Source organism: Haliotis rubra, unplaced genomic scaffold, assembly GCF_003918875.1.
Source record: "Haliotis rubra isolate DU_JTF1 unplaced genomic scaffold, ASM391887v1 Scf496, whole genome shotgun sequence".
Lineage (NCBI taxonomy): Eukaryota > Metazoa > Mollusca > Gastropoda > Lepetellida > Haliotidae > Haliotis > Haliotis rubra.
This window is the reverse complement of record NW_025767186.1, coordinates 413,520-434,208: the sequence shown is the minus strand read 5'-3', so window position 1 is coordinate 434,208 and position 20,689 is coordinate 413,520. Positions and strand designations below refer to the sequence as shown.

At 43.1% G+C, this 20,689-nt stretch overlaps 1 protein-coding gene across 1 annotated transcript in view; it reads left to right on the top strand.

The window, feature by feature from the left end:
• LOC124291562 (transient receptor potential cation channel subfamily M member 2-like) overlaps positions 1–20,689 on the top strand; it is a 94,341-nt gene that overhangs the window by 34,472 nt on the left and 39,180 nt on the right. The window contains exons 9-16 of the mRNA XM_046728580.1: positions 5,396–5,549; positions 5,989–6,064; positions 9,471–9,577; positions 12,577–12,711; positions 13,759–13,821; positions 13,999–14,125; positions 17,992–18,087; positions 19,567–19,587. Of these exons, the coding sequence (XP_046584536.1) occupies positions 5,396–5,549; positions 5,989–6,064; positions 9,471–9,577; positions 12,577–12,711; positions 13,759–13,821; positions 13,999–14,125; positions 17,992–18,087; positions 19,567–19,587 (779 nt within the window). The remainder of the gene's footprint in view (positions 1–5,395; positions 5,550–5,988; positions 6,065–9,470; positions 9,578–12,576; positions 12,712–13,758; positions 13,822–13,998; positions 14,126–17,991; positions 18,088–19,566; positions 19,588–20,689) is intronic.

Here is a 20,689-nt window from a genome sequence, read left to right as displayed (position 1 = left end):
GTCTCCCGGACAACGATATTGGTATGGATGAGAGCCATTATACTAAGGGCCTACAAAGCAGCAGGACTTGAGCCTCACCGAGCCTCCAATCCCCACGAGGTCAGAGCCCTGGCGTCTACATTTGCTCTGCATGGAAACTGCTCGATTACAACAATAATGGAGGGCTGCTTTTGGAAATCGGACACGGTGTTGTTCCAACCACTACCTCAGAGACATTGCCACCAAAGACATCCCAGGCATTCACCAGATTGGGCCACTTGTTGTAGCACAACAATTAACGGTTCCACAAAGGCGCTGAGAAAAATCTCACCCTTTTATCACGTGACTTGTGAAAACCAACGCTCTGGAGAGTCCATGCACACGTCTAGGACAGGCTAGCATGAGTGATTAGGGCTGCATGGTATTACTGGTATACCTGTAAACCGCAATACGAAGATGTAACAATTACGTATCGCGATACGTTTATGACGTACCGGTATACCGCCAATGATTTATTTGTTCAATTTTAACCCATTCAACACCGCACATAACACTTCTGCCCGTACAACCCCTAAATTTTAATGGTGAGGAAAAAGCTATATATGTACATTCAGGTAATACAGGTGATGGTTGTGGGTGGGGATTGGGTGGAAGTCTTTCCAAATGATTTGTTGCTTAACATGTTCAGAATAGCATTATTGTACCCAAAACTTTTGTTTAAAAGTTTTCATTTATGAGGACAGTATCCATTGCTGTAATATGATTGAATTACGAGCATGATTTTTACCAATCACGAACCTTAAAGCAGACTGTGGCGAAAATGCGTCATTAGAAACCAATCTTTATCCAATAAAATCGCTTCTTACAACTGTGAAATACTCCTGACAAGGTTACTGTGATATTATTGATGATTAGAGCTTTGGAACAATACCCGCCTTCAAATGAATCTACTAGAGTGTTGTCCATACGGAGATTCGAAAACTGAAGCATTTCCCAGTGTTGTGTCATGTTACCGGGTGAAAAGCCACCATACATATTATTTGATTAATCTTTCTATAATAATTTTTCTGATTACGTAATAATGAAAATATTAAAGAAATAGGCAAGTGGTATTATGGCATCTTACAAATGGATTAAAATAGCGGGAGTTTACGTCTCCTTCATGGTTTATATGGACATTTTAAGTGTGTAAATTTGTATTACTATTAGAAGTGCTATTATTTGAATAATATGATAAACATACCTTTGGTATTTATCAGCAGGTGGATTAGACCTAAAAAAATTAAATAGTGTATGCATGGCAATAATGTTTCACGAGCTGATAGTTACCTTGATAAATAGAGGCTTCTATCTTATTATAAGGTTATGTTTCGCATGTTTCATTTTTTTTCATTATTCTATTCAGTCTAAAGAAAGTGTACTTTACCTGATACAGAGTGACTTTTGCCCATCGTGAGTGTTTTGTTAAATCATTTCTTTATGTGAATGTGTACCAAACGTCATTCATGAAATAGGTAATGTTAATAATACTTTTATTCAAAGACAAAGGTGCATAAATCATCGTTTTGATTAGAATGTGTACTTCAAGATCATGTCACATGATTGTGACTTCAATTAAATTTGTCTTGAGTAATACGGATGTGTACAGTAAATTCTTTAACTCTTTAAATTGTTTGAAATTCAACATCCTTTGCTGTTTAAAGAGGTTAAAGTATATAAATAGTATGGGTAGGTCGATGGAGGATGTGGTGTAAACTAGTTTCCGTTCAATTTGTCATATGAAATGAGAAATCATACTTTTATCTGCGTTAACTTTCCTTTGGACAGCAGTTACAATTAAAAGAAAGCTTTTTTAAAAAAAAATTTTATTGTAAAGCATAGGGCTAGTAATTTTTGGAAAGGACTAGTGACATACAAAATCCACTAGCCCAGAGGGCCAGTTAAAAAGTTTAGTCAGTGTCAATCCCTGCTGTTTTACAATTAAATATAAACAGAAGAATGTTCTGGATTTTCCTTTTTTCACTTTAAAAGAAGCTACAGAATGTACAATGGTTACTCACATATACTGTGATTCATTTTGAATGTAAAAGAATATTACCAAGTGGACAGATATCAATAACTGTTCTTTCACAATATATTGCAACACGTATCGCAATACAGAAGAGTGTATCGCAATATATCGCAATACAGAAGAGTGTATCGCAATATATCACAATACAGAAGAGTGTATCGCAATATATCGCAATACAGAAGAGTGTATCGCAATACAGAAGAGTGTATCGCAATATATCGCAATACAGAAGAGTGTATCGCAATATATCGCAATACAGAAGAGTGTATCGCAATATATCGCAATACAGAAGAGTGTATCGCAATATATCGCAATACAGAAGAGTGCATCGCAATATATCACAATACAAAATTTGGGGCAATACACAGTCCTATGAGTGATAGACCCTGTACTTGTATAGGACATACTTGTACATGAAGAAGGGTCGCATCTCCACTTGGGCACTCTCAGGGCACTCTGGATTTCCCTGTAAATCCGGGTGTCAGGCATACATACGGAGAGAGTGACAAACATGACTGGTCATGTGACACAAAAGGGCGCCAAAGGAGGCAAGGGAGACTACTCATGGGTGAGTGATGATTTTATGTCCGCTTTTTAGAAGGGATCTTTAAGGGATTTCAAGTGTTCCACTATCATTCGCAAGAAGAAGGAGACAAGCATTTAGCATGAGTCAGGATAAGTATAAAATATCAATTTTACATGCTTCTCGCGCTGAAGAACCGGGTTCGATTCCCCACATGGGTACAATGTGTGAAGCCCATTTCTGGTGTCCCCCACCGTGATGTTGCTGGAATATTGCTAAAAGTGGCGTAAAACTAAAACTCACTCCCTCACTGAGGCTCCTTGAAGAACCATCCACTACCTGTATAGTCACCTCACTAGGGCTCCTTGAAGAACTATCCAATACCTGTATAGTCACCTCACTAGGGCTCCTTGAAGAACTATCCAATACCTGTATAGTCACCTCACTAGGGCTCCTTGAAGAACTATCCAATACCTGTATAGTCACCTCACTAGGGCTCCTTGAAGAACTATCCAATACCTGTATAGTCACCTCACTAGGGCTCCTTGAAGAACCATCCAATACCTGTATAGTCACCTCACTAGGGCTCCTTGAAGAACTATCCAATACCTGTATAGTCACCTCACTAGGGCTCCTTGAAGAACTATCCAATACCTGTATAGTCACCTCACTAGGGCTCCTTGAAGAACTATCCAATACCTGTATAGTCACCCAATACTAGGGCTCCTTGAAGAACTATCCAATACCTGTATAGTCACCTCACTAGGGCTCCTTGAAGAACCATCCAATACCTGTATAGTCACCTCACTAGGGCTCCTTGAAGAACTATCCAATACCTGTATAGTCACCTCACTAGGCTCCTTGAAGAACTATCCAATACCTGTATAGTCACCTCACTGGGGCTCCTTGAAGAACTATCCAATACCTGTATAGTCACCTCACTAGGGCTCCTTGAAGAACTATCCAATACCTGTATAGTCACCTCACTAGGGCTCCTTGAAGAACTATCCAATACCTGTACAGTCACCACCACTAGGGCTCCTTGAAGAACCATCCAATACCTGTATAGTCACCTCACTATCCTTGAAGAACTATCCAATACCTGTATAGTCACCTCACTAGGGCTCCTTGAAGAACCATCCAATACCTGTATAGTCCTCACTAGGGCTCCTTGAAGAACTATCCAATACCTGTATAGTCACCTCACTAGGGCTCCTTGAAGAACCATCCAATACCTGTATAGTCACCTCACTAGGGCTCCTTGAAGAACCATCCAATACCTGTATAGTCACCTCACTAGGGCTCCTTGAAGAACTATCCAATACCTGTATAGTCACCTCACTAGGGCTCCTTGAAGAACTATCCAATACCTGTATAGTCACCTCACTAGGGCTCCTTGAAGAACCATCCCTCATACTCTGTACTATAGTGTACCTCACTAGGGCTCCTTGAAGAACCATCCAATACCTGTATAGTCACCTCACTAGGGGCTCCTTGAAGAACTATCCAATACCTGTATAGTCACCTCACTAGGGCTCCTTGAAGAACCATCCAATACCTGTATAGTCACCTCACTAGGGCTCCTTGAAGAACTATCCAATACCTGTATAGTCACCTCACTAGGGCTCCTTGAAGAACTATCCAATACCTGTATAGTCACCTCACTAGGGCTCCTTGAAGAACTATCCAATACCTGTATAGTCACCTCACTAGGGCTCCTTGAAGAACCATCCAATACCTGTATAGTCACCTCACTAGGGCTCCTTGAAGAACTATCCAATACCTGTATAGTCACCTCACTAGGGCTCCTTGAAGAACTATCCAATACCTGTATAGTCACCTCACTAGGCTCCTTGAAGAACCATCCAATACCTGTATAGTCACCTCACTAGGGCTCCTTGAAGAACTATCCAATACCTGTATAGTCACCTCACTAGGGCTCCTTGAAGAACCATCCAATACCTGTATAGTCACCTCACTAGGGCTCCTTGAAGAACTATCCAATACCTGTATAGTCACCTCACTAGGGCTCCTTGAAGAACTATCCAATACCTGTATAGTCACCTCACTAGGGCTCCTTGAAGAACTATCCAATACCTGTATAGTCACCTCACTAGGGCTCCTTGAAGAACTATCCAATACCTGTATAGTCACCTCACTAGGGCTCCTTGAAGAACTATCCAATACCTGTATAGTCACCTCACTAGGGCTCCTTGAAGAACTATCCAATACCTGTATAGTCACCTCACTAGGGCTCCTTGAAGAACTATCCAATACCTGTATAGTCACCTCACTAGGGCTCCTTGAAGAACTATCCAATACCTGTATAGTCACCTCACTAGGGCTCCTTGAAGAACTATCCAATACCTGTATAGTCACCTCACTAGGGCTCCTTGAAGAACTATCTTTGTGGAACAAGTCCCTGACCCGTGAAGATCCGGGTTAGAATTGATCTTCAGTAAGAGGCGCCTAATGGGACCGGGTGGTCAGGCTCACTTACTTGGTATCCCAATTGCATAGATGGATGCTCTTGCTGGTGATCTCTGGATTGTCTGGTCCAGACTCAAAGTATTTACAGACCACTGCCATATTGCTGGAATATTGCTGGAATATTGCTGAGTGTGGCGTAAAACTAAACTCACTAAATCACACACTTCTTGAAGACGTGTCCAGTCACCTCAGTAGAATTTGCTGTAGGGAATACACACACCATGAAGAATACATCAACAAACCATACACTATCTGTAACAAGTAGTGAACAACCCATGGATGATAAATGATCAGTACATTCAATCTGACCAAAGATGTGTATATATTTTCAGTGAGGAGAAGACCTCCTTTCCCCGAGACTTCAATGAGATTATGATGGAGAAAGCTCATAAGATGTTTGTGTGGAAGCCAACTGACACCGAAGTGGACAAGAAGATTCAAGATTGTCTGCACAACCTCAAGTACTGCTTGGAACACCGCAGACTGGTCAGTTTGTTCACCACCTGTTGACCGATTCTCACATGTCAGATCTCACATTCTATGTGTGTTAGCTGACATACATGTTGGTGATCTAACCGTGACCGCATCATGCATGTCTTGATTGTTGTTTGGAGCGTTGGGGTAGCCCAGTGGTTCAAGCGTTCGCTTGTCACACCGAAGGCCCGGGTTTGATTCCCCACATGGGATACATTGCATGAAGCCCATTACTGGTGTCCCCCGCCGTGATATTGCTGAAATATTGCTAAAAGCAGTGTGATATTGCTGGAATATTGCTAAAAGCAGCGTAAGACGCAACTCACTCACTCACTGATTGTTGTTATAATGATAACTGTAGAACTCTTGAGGGTGTTTGAAAGTAATATTATGTCAAGTTTTGTTATTCAGATTGTCTTACTGATGTACAGCTTTATCTCTCTTTCTACAGGTAAACGTGTACAACTTGGAGAATGCTGCATCCATCCGAGACATTGACCGAGCTATTCTGTATGCTCTGTTGAAGGGTAAGAAGCCATTACAATCCTACTACAGCCAATACTGAATCTAGCACAAGTTCTGTCAGAATTCTACTGGTTTTGTCTCCATCTAAGTATCCAGGACAGACTCATAGTTTCAGTGTCGTCCCAGTGCCCATTTCCCGCCTTCCTCAGCACAGAATTCCTCTCACTTACAAGCAGGGATTCAACAAACATAATGACATCTGATATTTAGGCAGTGATTTACATCTAGATTTGGACCACATACAAACATACATGTGATGGAGCAGACGCTAATAAATGAACATTTGCCTGGGTATTAAGACAGGAGAGTAAAATCCTTCTCATGCAAAACATTCAAACATGAATGTGTGCCAGTCAGTGGAGTACTTGTTATGTTGCCAGTTGTTGTTTCAGTTATGAAAGAACTGTGTAATTTGACTGGACAGGTATCTTTAGCAGTGTGTAATGAGAGCTAGAGTATGCCAGTGAAACTGCATAATAGGTGGAGAGAATGTATGGGACTGGACTGGAAGTGATGTACACAGGATACCTGGGGATGATGTCTCCAGATAGGTGTACGTCTACAACACTGTTGTTATGAAGTAATGTGTGTAATGTGTGTACATCTACAACACTGTTGTTATGAAGTAATGTGTGTAATGTGTGTACATCTACAACACTGTTGTTATGAAGTAATGTGTGTAATGTGTGTACATCTACTACACTGTTAAGACGTAATGTGTGTAATGTGTGTACATCTACAACACTGTTGTTATGAAGTAATGTGTGTAATGAGTGTACATCTACAACACTGCTGTTGTGAAGTAATGTGTGTAATGTGTGTACATCTACAACACTGTTGTTATGAAGTAATGTGTGTACATCTACAACACTGTTGTTATGAAGTAATGTGTGTACATCTACAACACTGTTGTTAAGACGTAATGTGTGTACATCTACAACACTGTTGTTATGAAGTAATGTGTGTAATGTGTGTACATCTACAACACTGTTGTTAAGACATAATGTGTGTAATGTGTGTACATCTACAACACTGCTGTTATGAAGTAATGTGTGTAATGTGTGTACATCTACAACACTGTTGTTATGAAGTAATGTGTGTAATGTGTGTACATCTACAACACTGCTGTTGTGAAGTAATGTGTGTAATGTGTGTACATCTACAACACTGTTGTTATGAAGTAATGTGTGTAATGTGTGTACATCTACAACACTGCTGTTGTGAAGTAATGTGTGTAATGTGTGTACATCTACAACACTGTTGTTATGAAATAATGTGTGTAATGTGTGTACATCTACAACACTGCTGTTATGAAGTAATGTGTGTAATGTGTGTACGTCTACAACACTGCTGTTGTGAAGTAATGTGTGTACATCTACAACACTGCTGTTATGAAGTAATGTGTGTAATGTGTGTACATCTACAACACTGCTGTTGTGAAGTAATGTGTGTAATGTGTGTACATCTACAACACTGCTGTTAAGACATAATGTGTGTACATCTACAACACTGCTGTTGTGAAGTAATGTGTGTAATGTGTGTACATCTACAACACTGCTGTTGTGAAGTAATGTGTGTACGTCTACAACACTGCTGTTATGAAGTAATGTGTGTAATGTGTGTACGTCAACAACACTGCTGTTATGAAGTAATGTGTGTACGTCTACAACACTGCTGTTATGAAGTAATGTGTGTAATGTGTGTACGTCAACAACACTGTTGTTATGAAGTAATGTGTGTACATCTACAACACTGCTGTTATAAAAGTAATGTGTGTACGTCAACAACACTGCTGTTAAGACGTAATGTGTGTACGTCAACAACACTGCTGTTATGAAGTAATGTGTGTAATGTGTGTACATCTACAACACTGCTGTTTTTTAAAAGTAATGTGTGTACGTCAACAACACTGCTGTTAAGACGTAATGTGTGTACATCTACAACACTGCTGTTATGAAGTAATGTGTGTAATGTGTGTACATCTACAACACTGCTGTTAAGACGTAATGTGTGTACGTCAACAACACTGCTGTTAAGACGTAATGTGTGTACATCTACAACACTGCTGTTATGAAGTAATGTGTGTAATGTGTGTACATCTACAACACTGCTGTTAAGAAGTAATGTGTGTACATCTACAACACTGTTGTTAAGACGTAATGTGTGTAAATCTACAACACTGCTGTTATGAAGTAATGTGTGTAATGTGTGTACATCTACAACACTGCTGTTAAGAAGTAATGTGTGTACATCTACAACACTGTTGTTAAGACGTAATGTGTGTGATGTGTGTGCGTCTACAACACTGTTGTTATGAAGTAATGTGTGTAATGTGTGTACATCTACAACACTGCTGTTAAGACGTAATGTGTGTACGTCAACAACACTGCTGTTAAGACGTAATGTGTGTAATGTGTGTGCGTCTACAACACTGCTGTTAAGACGTAATGTTGTACATCTACAACACTGTTGTTAAGACGTAATGTGTGTACATCTACAACATTGTTGTTAAGACGTAATGTTGTACATCTACAACACTGTTGTTAAGACGTAATGTTGTACATCTACAGCACTGTTGTTAAGACGTAATGTGTGTACGTCTACAACACTGTTGTTAAGACGTAATGTGTGTACATCTACAACACTGTTGTTAAGACGTAATGTTGTACATCTACAGCACCCTCTCCATCACACACCCCATCACTCTCTCCATTACACCCTCTCCATCACACCCTCTCCATCACACTCCCCATCACTTTCTCCATCACACCCTCTCCATCACTCACCATCACAACCTCTCCATCACACACTTTCCATCACACCCTCTCCATCGTACTAACCCCATCACTCTCTCCATCACACCCTCTCCATCACACCCTCTCCATCACACTCCCCATCACTTTCTCCATCACACCCTCTCCATCACTCACCATCACACACTCTCCATCACACTCTCTATCACACCCTTTCCATTCCACATTCTCCATCACACCCTCTCCATCCCACGCTCTCCATCACACACTCTTCATCACACCCTCCATCACACCCTTTCCATTCCACATTCTCCATCACACCCTCTCCATCACACCCTCTCCATCCCACACTCTTCATCACACTCTCCATCACACCCTTTCCATTCCACATTCTCCGTCACACCCTCTCCATCCCACGCTCTCCATCACACACTCTCCATCACACCCTCTCCATCACACTCTCCATCACACCCTCTCCATCACTCTCCATCACACTCACCATCACACCCTCTCCATCACACCCTCTCCATCACTCTCCATCACACACTCTCCATCACAATCTCTCCATCACACTCTCTCCATTACACCCTCTCCATCACGCTCCATCACACCCTCTCCATCACACTCACCTTCCAATTCTCTGCTCATATTTCAGCCAACAAGTCTAATGCCAACTCCCAGCTGGCCCTGGCCCTTGCTTGGAACCGGTGTGACATCGCCCGCCAGGAGATCTTCACCCCCACCAACCGTAAACACTGGCAGGTAGGTCATGGTTCATCTTAGAGACTCGCACCCAACAACCATAAACCCTGCAGGTAGGTCATGGTTCATCTTGGGGACTCACACCCAACAACCATAAACCCTGCAAGTAGGTCGTCTCTCATCATGGGGACTCGCCATCACACCAACAACCATAAACCCTGCATAGGTCACTCACCATCGTGGACTCACACTCAACAACCATACCATGCACATCAACCCTGCATCAGGTCGTTGTTCATCTTAGTGACCACACCAACAACCATAAACCCTGCAAGTAGGTCCATCACACATCTTAGATCACTCACACCCAACATCACACCTCCCACCCTGCCATCACACTTGTTCATCACACAGACCACACCCATCAACCATCTCCATCACACCCACACCTCTCCATCACACCCTCTCTCATCAGAGACTCTCCATCACAACAACCATCACACCCTCTCCATCACACCCTCTCCATCTTAGACCCATCCGCACTCCATCCATCCACTCTCCCAACAATTCTCTGCTCATATTTCAGCCAACAAGTCTAATGCCAACTCCCAGCTGGCCCTGGCCCTTGCTTGGAACCGGTGTGACATCGTCCGCCAGGAGATCTTCACCCCCACCAACCGTAAACACTGGCAGGTAGGTCATGGTTCATCTTAGAGACTCGCACCCAACAACCATAAACCCTGCAAGTAGGTCATTGTTCATCTTAGAGACTCACACCCAACAACCATAAACCCTGCAAGTAGGTCACTGTTCATCTTAGGGACTCACACCCAACAACCATAAACCCTGCAAGTAGGTCGTTGTTCATCTTAGAGACTCACACCCAACAACCATAAACCCTGCAGGTAGGTCGTTGTTCATCTTAGAGACCCACACCCAACAACCATAAACCCTGCAAGTAGGTCGTTGTTCATCTTAGTGACTCACACCCAACAACCATAAACCCTGCAAGTAGGTCGTTGTTCATCTTAGAGACTCACACCCAACAACCATAAACCCTGCAAGTAGGTCGTTGTTCATCTTAGAGACTCACACCCAACAACCATAAACCCTGCAAGTAGGTCGTTGTTCATCTTAGAGACTCACACCCAACAACCATAAACCCTGCAAGTAGGTCGTTCATCTTAGAGACTCGCACCCAACAACCATAAACCCTGCAAGTAGGTCGTTGTTCATCTTAGAGACTCACACCCAACAACCATAAACCCTGCAAGTAGGTCGTTGTTCATCTTAGAGACTCACACCCAACAACCATAAACCCTGCAAGTAGGTCGTTGTTCATCTTAGAGACTCACACCAAACAACCATAAACCCTGCAAGTAGGTCGTTGTTCATCGTGGGGACTCGCACCCAACAACCATAAACCCTGCAAGTAGGTCGTTGTTCATCGTGGAGGACTCACACCCAACAACCATAAACCCTGCAAGTAGGTCGTTGTTCATCTTAGAGACCCACACCCAACAACCATAAACCCTGCAAGTAGGTCGTTGTTCATCTTAGAGACTCACACCCAACAACCATAAACCCTGCAAGTAGGTCGTTGTTCATCTTAGAGACTCCACACCCAACAACCATAAACCCTGCAAGTAGGTCGTTGTTCATCTTAGAGACTCACACCCAACAACCATAAACCCTGCAAGTAGGTCGTTGTTCATCTTAGAGACCCACACCCAACAACCATAAACCCTGCAAGTAGGTCGTTGTTCATCTTAGAGACCCACACCCAACAACCATAAACCCTGCAAGTAGGTCGTTGTTCATCTTAGAGACTCACACCCAACAACCATAAACCCTGCAAGTAGGTCGTTGTTCATCTTAGAGACTCACACCCAACAACCATAAACCCTGCAAGTAGGTCGTTGTTCATCTTAGAGACTCGCACCCAACAACCATAAACCCTGCAAGTAGGTCGTTGTTCATCTTAGAGACTCGCACCCAACAACCATAAACCCTGCAAGTAGGTCGTTGTTCATCTTAGGGACTCGCACCCAACAACCATAAACCCTGCAAGTAGGTCGTTGTTCATCGTGGGGACTCGCACCTAACAACCATAAACCCTGCAAGTAGGTCGTTGTTCATCTTAGAGACTCACACCCAACAACCATAAACCCTGCAAGTAGGTCGTTGTTCATCGTGGGAACTCACACCCAACAACCATTAACCCTGCAAGTAGGTCGTTGTTCATCTTAGAGACTCACACCCAACAACCATAAACCCTGCAAGTAGGTCGTTGTTCATCTTAGAGACTCACACCCAACAACCATAAACCCTGCAAGAAGGTCGTTGTTCATCGTGGGGACTCACACCCAACAACCATAAACCCTGCAAGTAGGTCACTGTTCATCTTAGAGACTCACACCCAACAACCATAAACCCTGCAGGTAGGTCGTTGTTCATCTTAGAGACCCACACCCAACAACCATAAACCCTGCAAGTAGGTCGTCGTTCATCGTGGGGACTCGCACCCAACAACCATAAACAGCCGACACGGTTACCTGTAACTAGAATTGACCTCATATTCACTTTTATTCACTTAATAACACAAACATGAAAAATTAACACATTTGAAAAAACATGAGACACTTTGGTTTGTTTCTTCTCAATTGACAATTCGATTTTCTCGGCGACGTTTTCTAAGTTTTTCAATGTGTGTCAGCAAGCACATCTCGCTAGACAAAGCGAAGTGCTTATTCAAGTGTTATTTAAATGCATAATTAATTTGTGGCAAAATACATCCCGCCATCACCTCTCCACATGCCGGATTAGAAAGTGTTCATTACCGTATAAACAGATGTTGGGGCGGCTCATTTCATGCCGAGATCCGGACTTGACAGCTGCCGGATTTGCAGAGCTAACTGATGATAAATGTACTAGCCACGGACGGGACTGAGATTTTATGCCAGTGTTGACAACTTGCCGTATTGGACAGCTGCTGGTTTTGACAGCTTCCACTATATGTTTGAATGAGACTGTGTTTTGATTCTGTTTTATTTGTACAGAAAATCAACTTATACGATGCAATGGTGACAGCCTTGGTTCAAGATAGAACTGATTTTGTTCAGCTGTTTATTGACAACGGTTTGGACATCAAACGGTTCCTGACAGTAAAGACTCTGTGGAATCTCTATGCTAATGTGAGTACTGACTATACCAGTGTATGAAATAAGGCCTGTTCGAACGCCCGAGACAATCTAGATTTCTGATGGATGGTCTATATTTACAGCTAGCCAGCCCGATGGTCTGGCCATAAATTTGATCTTCCATACATTTGAGTAAATTCACGATATTTTGTCTGGTTAAATCCATTTTGGGCTGGTAACATTTTGAAGTTACCAGCCCTGTTGTCTGGCTGGATTTTTGGCTTATTTCATACACTGACTATGCACTAGTCCTGTCCAGTTACTGTACACAAAATTAGCTTGGCCACTTCATCGGGGCACAGCTGGCCGAGATGTCTAAGGTTCCTTAAATTGGTGTGCACAACTGTGCCACTAGGGCACACAGGAAACCTATGATTGTTGGTTTAAGTCCCAGTTTGGCCAGATTATATTTCTGAGTTTGCAAATCTCATGCTCATGCCCATGGGCTTCACCAAACCCACTCACTAACTCACTCACTTCAGGTAATAGCCAACCAAGTATATCATCCGGGAGTTAGCCTAGCCAGGATGTTGTACCAAGACTAGCCAATATAGTGTGTACCAGCAGGAAGACTAGCCAATATAGTGTGTACTAGCAGAAGACTAGCCAATATAGTGTGTACCAGCAGGAAGACTAGCCAATATAGTGTGTACCAGCAGGAAGACTAGCCAATATAGTGTGTACCAGCAGGAAGACTAGTAAATATGGTGTGTACCAGCAGGAAATAGCAGGAAGACTAGCCAATATAGTGTGTACCAGCAGGAAAACTAGCCAATATAGTGTGTACCAGCAGGAAGACTAGCCAATATAGTGTACCAGCAGGAAGACTAGCCAGTATATTGGATACCAGGGTTAGCCTAGCCAGTAGAGTGATCAGGAGGTAGGCTAGTCAGTATTTTGTGTAGCAGGAGGTAGGCCAGCCAGTACTTTGTGTAGCAGGAGGTAGGCCAGTCAGTATTTTTGTAGCAGGAGGTAGGCCAGCCAGTACTTTGTGTAGGCTAGTCAGAATGTTGTTCTATGGCCTATACATTGTTTCTGCAGATGATCAACGACATGGGGGACACCCAGGCAGAGCTCATCAGGAACCTACTGGCCCACCAACGGGTGAGTCAGCTCCACACATCTTGACAGAGTCTCAACTATTGTACACATTTCAGCTCAGGATTGTTCTTGTCTTTATATTTCACCAATACCACTGACGTCCTTTCATTGTGTGACAAAAGTTTTGATTTCAAAAGTTTTGAAAAGAAATTTTCAACTGAAGACTTCCACTTGTTGCAGCAAACTTGGGCAGCCTATTTGTGTTGTCAAGGAGCAACTAGATGGGAATACTGCCCCGATCTCCTCAAGTTCGTTGGCAAGATCATTATGTATCTCCTCCAGGACCAAGCCATGCTATTGTATCATGGTAAGTAACATCATCTGTAGTAGACATCTGTAGTAGACATCTGTAGTAGACATCAGGCTCTATGCTATTGTATCATGGTAAGGAACATCATCTGTACTAGACATCTGTAGTAGACATCTGGCTCTGTGCTATTGAATCATGGTAAGGAACATCATCTGTAGTAGACATCAGGCTCTATGCTATTGTATCATGGTAAGTAACATCATCTGTAGTACACATCAGTAGTAGACATCAGGCTCTATGCTATTGTATCATGGTAAGTAACATCATCTGTAGTACACATCTGGCTCTGTGCTATTGTATCATGGTAAGGAACATCATCTGTAGTAGACATCTGTAGTAGACATCAGGCTCTATGCTATTGTATCATGGTAAGGAACATCATCTGTAGTACACATCACTAGTAGACATCAGGCTCTATGCTATTGTATCATGGTAAGTAACATCATCTGTAGTAGACATCAGGCTCTATGCTATTGTATCATGGTAAGGAACATCATCTGTAGTAGACATCTGTAGTAGACATCAGGCTCTATGCTATTGTATCATGGTAAGTAACATCATCTGTAGTACACATCAGTAGTAGACATCAGGCTCTATGCTATTGTATCATGGTAAGTAACATCATCTGTAGTACACATCTGGCTCTGTGCTATTGTATCATGGTAAGGAACATCATCTGTAGTAGACATCTGTAGTAGACATCAGGCTCTATGCTATTGTATCATGGTAAGGAACATCATCTGTAGTAGACATCACTAGTAGACATCAGGCTCTATGCTATTGTATCATGGTAAGTAACATCATCTGTAGTAGACATCATGCTGTTGTATCATGGTAAGGAACATCATCTGTAGTAGACATCTGTAGCTCATCTGGCTCTGTGCTATTGTATCATGGTAAGGAACATCATCATAGACATCTGTAGTAGACATCAGGCATGCTATTGGCATGGTATGCATCATCTGTAGTCATGCTCTATGCTATTGTATCATGGTAAGGAACATCATCTGTAGTAGACATCTGTAGTAGACATCTGGCTCTGTGCTATTGTATCATGGTAAGGAACATCATCTGTAGTAGACAACAGGCTCTATGCTGGTGTATCATAGTAAGGAATATCATCTGTAGTAGACATCAGTAGTAGACATCTGGCTCTGTGCTATTGTATCATGGTAAGGAACATCATCTGTAGTAGACATCAGGCTCTGTGCTATTGTATCATGGTAAGGAACATCATCTGTAGTAGACATCTGTAGTAGACATCTGGCTCTGTGCTGTTGTATCATGGTAAGTAACATCATCTGTAGTAGACATCTGTAGTAGACATCTGGCTCTGTGCTATTGTATCATGGTAAGGAACATCATCTGTAGTAGACAACAGGCTCTATGCTGGTGTATCATGGTAAGGAACATCATCTGTAGTAGACATCTGTAGTAGACATCTGGCTCTGTGCTATTGTATCATGGTAAGGAACATCATCTGTAGTAGACAACAGGCTCTATGCTGGTGTATCATAGTAAGGAATATCATCTGTAGTAGACATCTGTAGTAGACATCTGGCTCTGTGCTATTATATCATGGTAAGGAACATCATCTGTAGTACACATCAGTAGTAGACATCTGGCTCTGTGCTATTGTATCATGGTAAGGAACATCATCTGTAGTAGACATCAGGCTCTGTGCTATTGTATCATGGTAGGGAACATCATCTGTAGTAGACATCTGTAGTAGACATCTGTAGTAGACATCAGGCTCTATGCTATTGTATCATGGTAAGGAACATCATCTGTAGTAGACATCTGTAGTAGACATCTGGCTCTGTGCTGTTGTATCATGGTAAGTAACATCATCTGTAGTAGACATCTGTAGTAGACATCTGGCTCTGTGCTATTGTATCATGGTAAGGAACATCATCTGTAGTAGACAACAGGCTCTATGCTGGTGTATCATGGTAAGGAATATCATCTGTAGTAGACATCTGTAGTAGACATCTGGCTCTGTGCTATTATATCATGGTAACATCATCTGTAGTAGACATCTGTAGTAGACATCTGGCTCTGTGCTATTGTATCATGGTAAGGAACATCATCTGTAGTAGACATCTGTAGTAGACATCAGGCTCTATGCTGGTGTATCATGGTAAGTAACATTCTCTGTAGTAGGGCGGTGGGGTAGCCTAATGGTTAAAGCGTTGGCTCGTCATGCCGAAGACCCGGGTTCGAATCCCCACATGGGTACAATGTGTGAAGCCCATTTCTGGTGTCCCCTGCCGTGATGTTGCTGGAATATTGCTAAAAGCGGCGTAAAACCAAATTCAGTCAGTCATCTGTAGTAGACATCAGGCTCTATGCTTTTGTATCATAGTAAGGAACATCTGTAGTAGACATCAGGCTCTATGCTGGTGTATCATGGTAGGGAACATCATCTGTAGTTGACATATGGCTTTATGCTGGTGTATCATGGTAGGGAACATCATCTGTAGTAGACATCTGTAGTAGACATCAGGCTCTATGCTGGTGTATCATGGTAAGGAACATCATCTGTAGTAGACATCAGGCTCTATGTTGGTGTATCATGGTAGGGAACGTCATCTGAAGTAGACATCTGTTGTAGGCATCAGGCTCTATGTTGGTGTATCATGGTAAGGAACATCATCTGAAGTAGACATCTGTTGTAGACATCAGGCTCTATGTTGGTGTATCATGGTAGGGAACATCATCCGTAGTAGACAACAGGCTCTATGCTGGTGTATCATGGTAAGGAACATCATCTGTAGTAGACAACAGGCTCTGTGCTGGTGTATAATGGTAGGGAACATCATCTGTAGTAGACAACAGGCTCTGTGCTATTGTATCATGGTAGGGAACATCATCCGTAGTAGACAACAGGCTCTATGTTGGTGTATCATGGTAGGGAACATCATCTGTAGTAGACAACAGGCTCTATGCTGGTGTATCATGGTAGGGAACATCATCTGTAGTAGACAACAGGCTCTGTGCTATTGTATCATGGTAAGGAACATCATCCGTAGTAGACAACAGGCTCTATGTTGGTGTATCATGGTAGGGAACGTCATCTGAAGTAGACATCTGTAGTAGGCATCAGGCTCTATGTTGGTGTATCATGGTAAGGAACATCATCTGAAGTAGACATCTGTTGTAGACATCAGGCTCTATGTTGGTGTATCATGGTAGGGAACATCATCCGTAGTAGACAACAGGCTCTATGCTGGTGTATCATGGTAAGGAACATCATCTGTAGTAGACAACAGGCTCTGTGCTGGTGTATAATGGTAGGGAACATCATCTGTAGTAGACAACAGGCTCTGTGCTATTGTATCATGGTAGGGAACATCATCCGTAGTAGACAACAGGCTCTATGTTGGTGTATCATGGTAGGGAACATCATCTGTAGTAGACAACAGGCTCTATGCTGGTGTATCATGGTAGGGAACATCATCTGTAGTAGACAACAGGCTCTATGTTGGTGTATCATGGTAGGGAACATCATCTGTAGTAGACAACAGGCTCTATGCTGGTGTATCATGGTAGGGAACATCATGTGTAGTAGACAACAGGCTCTATGCTGGTGTATCAGGGTAGGGAACATCATCTGTAGTAGACAACAGGCTCTATGTTGGTGTATCATGGTAGGGAACATCATCTGTAGTAGACAACAGGCTTTATGCTGGTGTATCATGGTAGGGAACATCATCTGTAGTAGACATCAGGCTCTATGTTGGTGTATTGTAGTAAGAAACATTGCTGTCATTGCTAGACATCATATATTGCTGTATCATCAGGATTTATTGTAATTCAGCCATGCTGCAGTTTTCAATAATGTGAGTTAATTTTCTCTACAGAAACAAAGTATGTGGTAACTGTTAAGAGGCCATCTATGTCATGGCTGGGAGATCCTGGCACCATCAAACCACTGATGAAGAGGATCACCCAGGAAGGTGTGTAAACAAATCTTACTTTGACACCAGCGCCTGACTCACTGTTCCTCAATCCCTGAGACCCTCGCGGGGACCACTGAGTCTGATACCCTCCCCTAGGACTGTCACCCTCCCCTGGACACCTGAGACTGACACCAACCTGAGTCTGACACCCTCCTGCTCGACACCTGAGTCTGATACCTTCCCCTGGAGACCTGAGACTGACACCCACCCATGAACACCTGAGTCTGACACTTTCCCCTGAACACCTGAGACTGACACCAATCCCTTGACACCTGAGTCTGACACCCATCCCTGGACACCTGAGTCTGACACCTGAGACTGACACCCACCCATGAACACCTGAGTCTGACACTTTGCCCTGGACACCTTCCTCTGACACTTTCCCCTGGACACATGAGACTGACACCTTCCCCTGGACACCTGAGACTGACAGCCTTCCCTGGACACCTGAAACTGATATCATTCCCTGGACACCTTCCTCTGGACACCTGAGACTCACCCTTCCCTGTCACCTGAGACTGTTACCCTCCCCTGTACACTCAAGACTGATTCCTTCCTCTGGACACGTGAGTGTGACACCTTACCCTGGACACATGAGACTGACACCTTCCCCTTGACACTTGAGACTGACAGGCTTCTCTGGACACCTGAGTCTGACACCTTCCCCTGGACACCTGAGACTGACGCGTTCCTCTGGACACCTGAGTATGACTTCCGTGGACACTTGAGACTGACACCCTCCCCAGGACACCTGAAACTGATATCCTTCCCTGGACACCTGAGACTGACACCTTCCTCTGGACACCTGAGACTCACCCTTCCCTGTCACCTGAGACTGATACCTCCCCTGGACACCTGAGTCTGACACCCTCCCCTGTACACTCAAGACTGACTCCTTCCTCTGGACACCTGAGTGTGACACCTTCCCCTGGACACTTGAGACTGACACCCAGCCCTGGACACCTGAGACTGACACCAACCCGTGGACACCTGAGTCTGACATCTTCCCCTGGACACCTGAGACTGACACCCACCCGTGGACACCTGAGTCTGACATCTTCCCTTGGACACCTGAGACTGACACCCTTCCCTGGACACCTCAGGCTGACAAACCCCTGGATACATGAGACAGTCACACACCCCTGGACACCTGAGACGGACACCCTCCCTGGGACACCAGAGACTGACACCCTCCCATGGTCACCCAAGATTGACACCCCCCAGGACACCCAAGATTGACACCCTCACCTGGACACCTGAGACTGACACCCTCCCCAGGACACCCAAGATTGACACCCTCCCCTGGACATCTGAGACTGACATCCTCCCCTGGGCACTCGAGACTGACACCCCAAATATCAACACGCAAAAGTGAAAACAACACCCTGATCTTATGTATTTGAATCAGATTTTGTCGTAACAAATTCCCATAAAATGATTTCCTTAAGATCTAATATTTTTCTCGATGTTGTTCAGGCCCTCAGATGCTAAGAGAAGGTAAGTAGCTTATGTCCTCTTCACGTTCAGGTTGGAAGTGTTTTACTCATTTCACGTTAACTTTTACATCTCTTGATTGTAACTGTCAAAAGTTTCTTTGAGAGGCATTTTTAGAAGTTGTGAAGATGAAGGAAAACTAAGGTCTATGGATAGTCAACTTCTTTATTGCAATGAGTGCGACGTTTCGGTGTAGGTACTAACACCGTTATCAAGCAAGTCATACAACAATTTGAAACAAGGAGAATATATATACATTGCTGCATAGTGAGTATATACAATTAACAAGGTTGATGTACATTGGATATTTGATAAGTGATTTCAGCAAAGGAGGTCGATGTACAGAGTGATTGATTGTGATTAGAGTTGAGTTTATACAATTGATGAGTTTGACATACAATGGCATGATAATAAGTAAGTAGGTTGAAGTACACTAGTTGTGCTTGCAAGCACAAAGGGGAGCGTGGAAGCCAGATGGACAACGGAGGTATGGAAGGGTTACTGGTGGTGGTCTTTGATTAGGTGGTGATAGGCTGAGGAGATGAAATAACCTTGATCACGATTCATGGTTGGATTGTGGAGTTGGATGTTTATGGCTTCAAGGAGTTTCCTAATTTTGTAGTCTTGTCGGTTGATTTCCAGGATATCGATGTTGTTCCATAGGATGGCATGGTCAGGGTTGGCTTGGGTGTGGTCAGCTATGGCGGATTTGGAGTCGTTTTTCTGGACTGACGTTTTATGTTCTTTGATTCGTAGTGGGAGTGGGCGGGATGTTTCACCAGTATAGAAGTCTCCACATTCACAACGAATCTGGTAGACTACTCCCGAGGGGAGTTACTACCTGTATAAACTCAGCTCTAATCACAATCAATCACTCTGTACATCAACCTCCTCTGCTGAAATCACTTATCAATATCCAATGTACATCAACCTTGTTAATTGTATATACTCACTATACAGCAGTGTATATATTCTCCTTGTTTCACTTGCTTGATAACGGTGTTAGTACCTACATCGAAACGTCGCACTCATTGCAATAAAGAAGTTGACTGTCCATAGAACTTAGTTTTCCTTCACTGACAAAGTTTAGCAACGATAATATGAT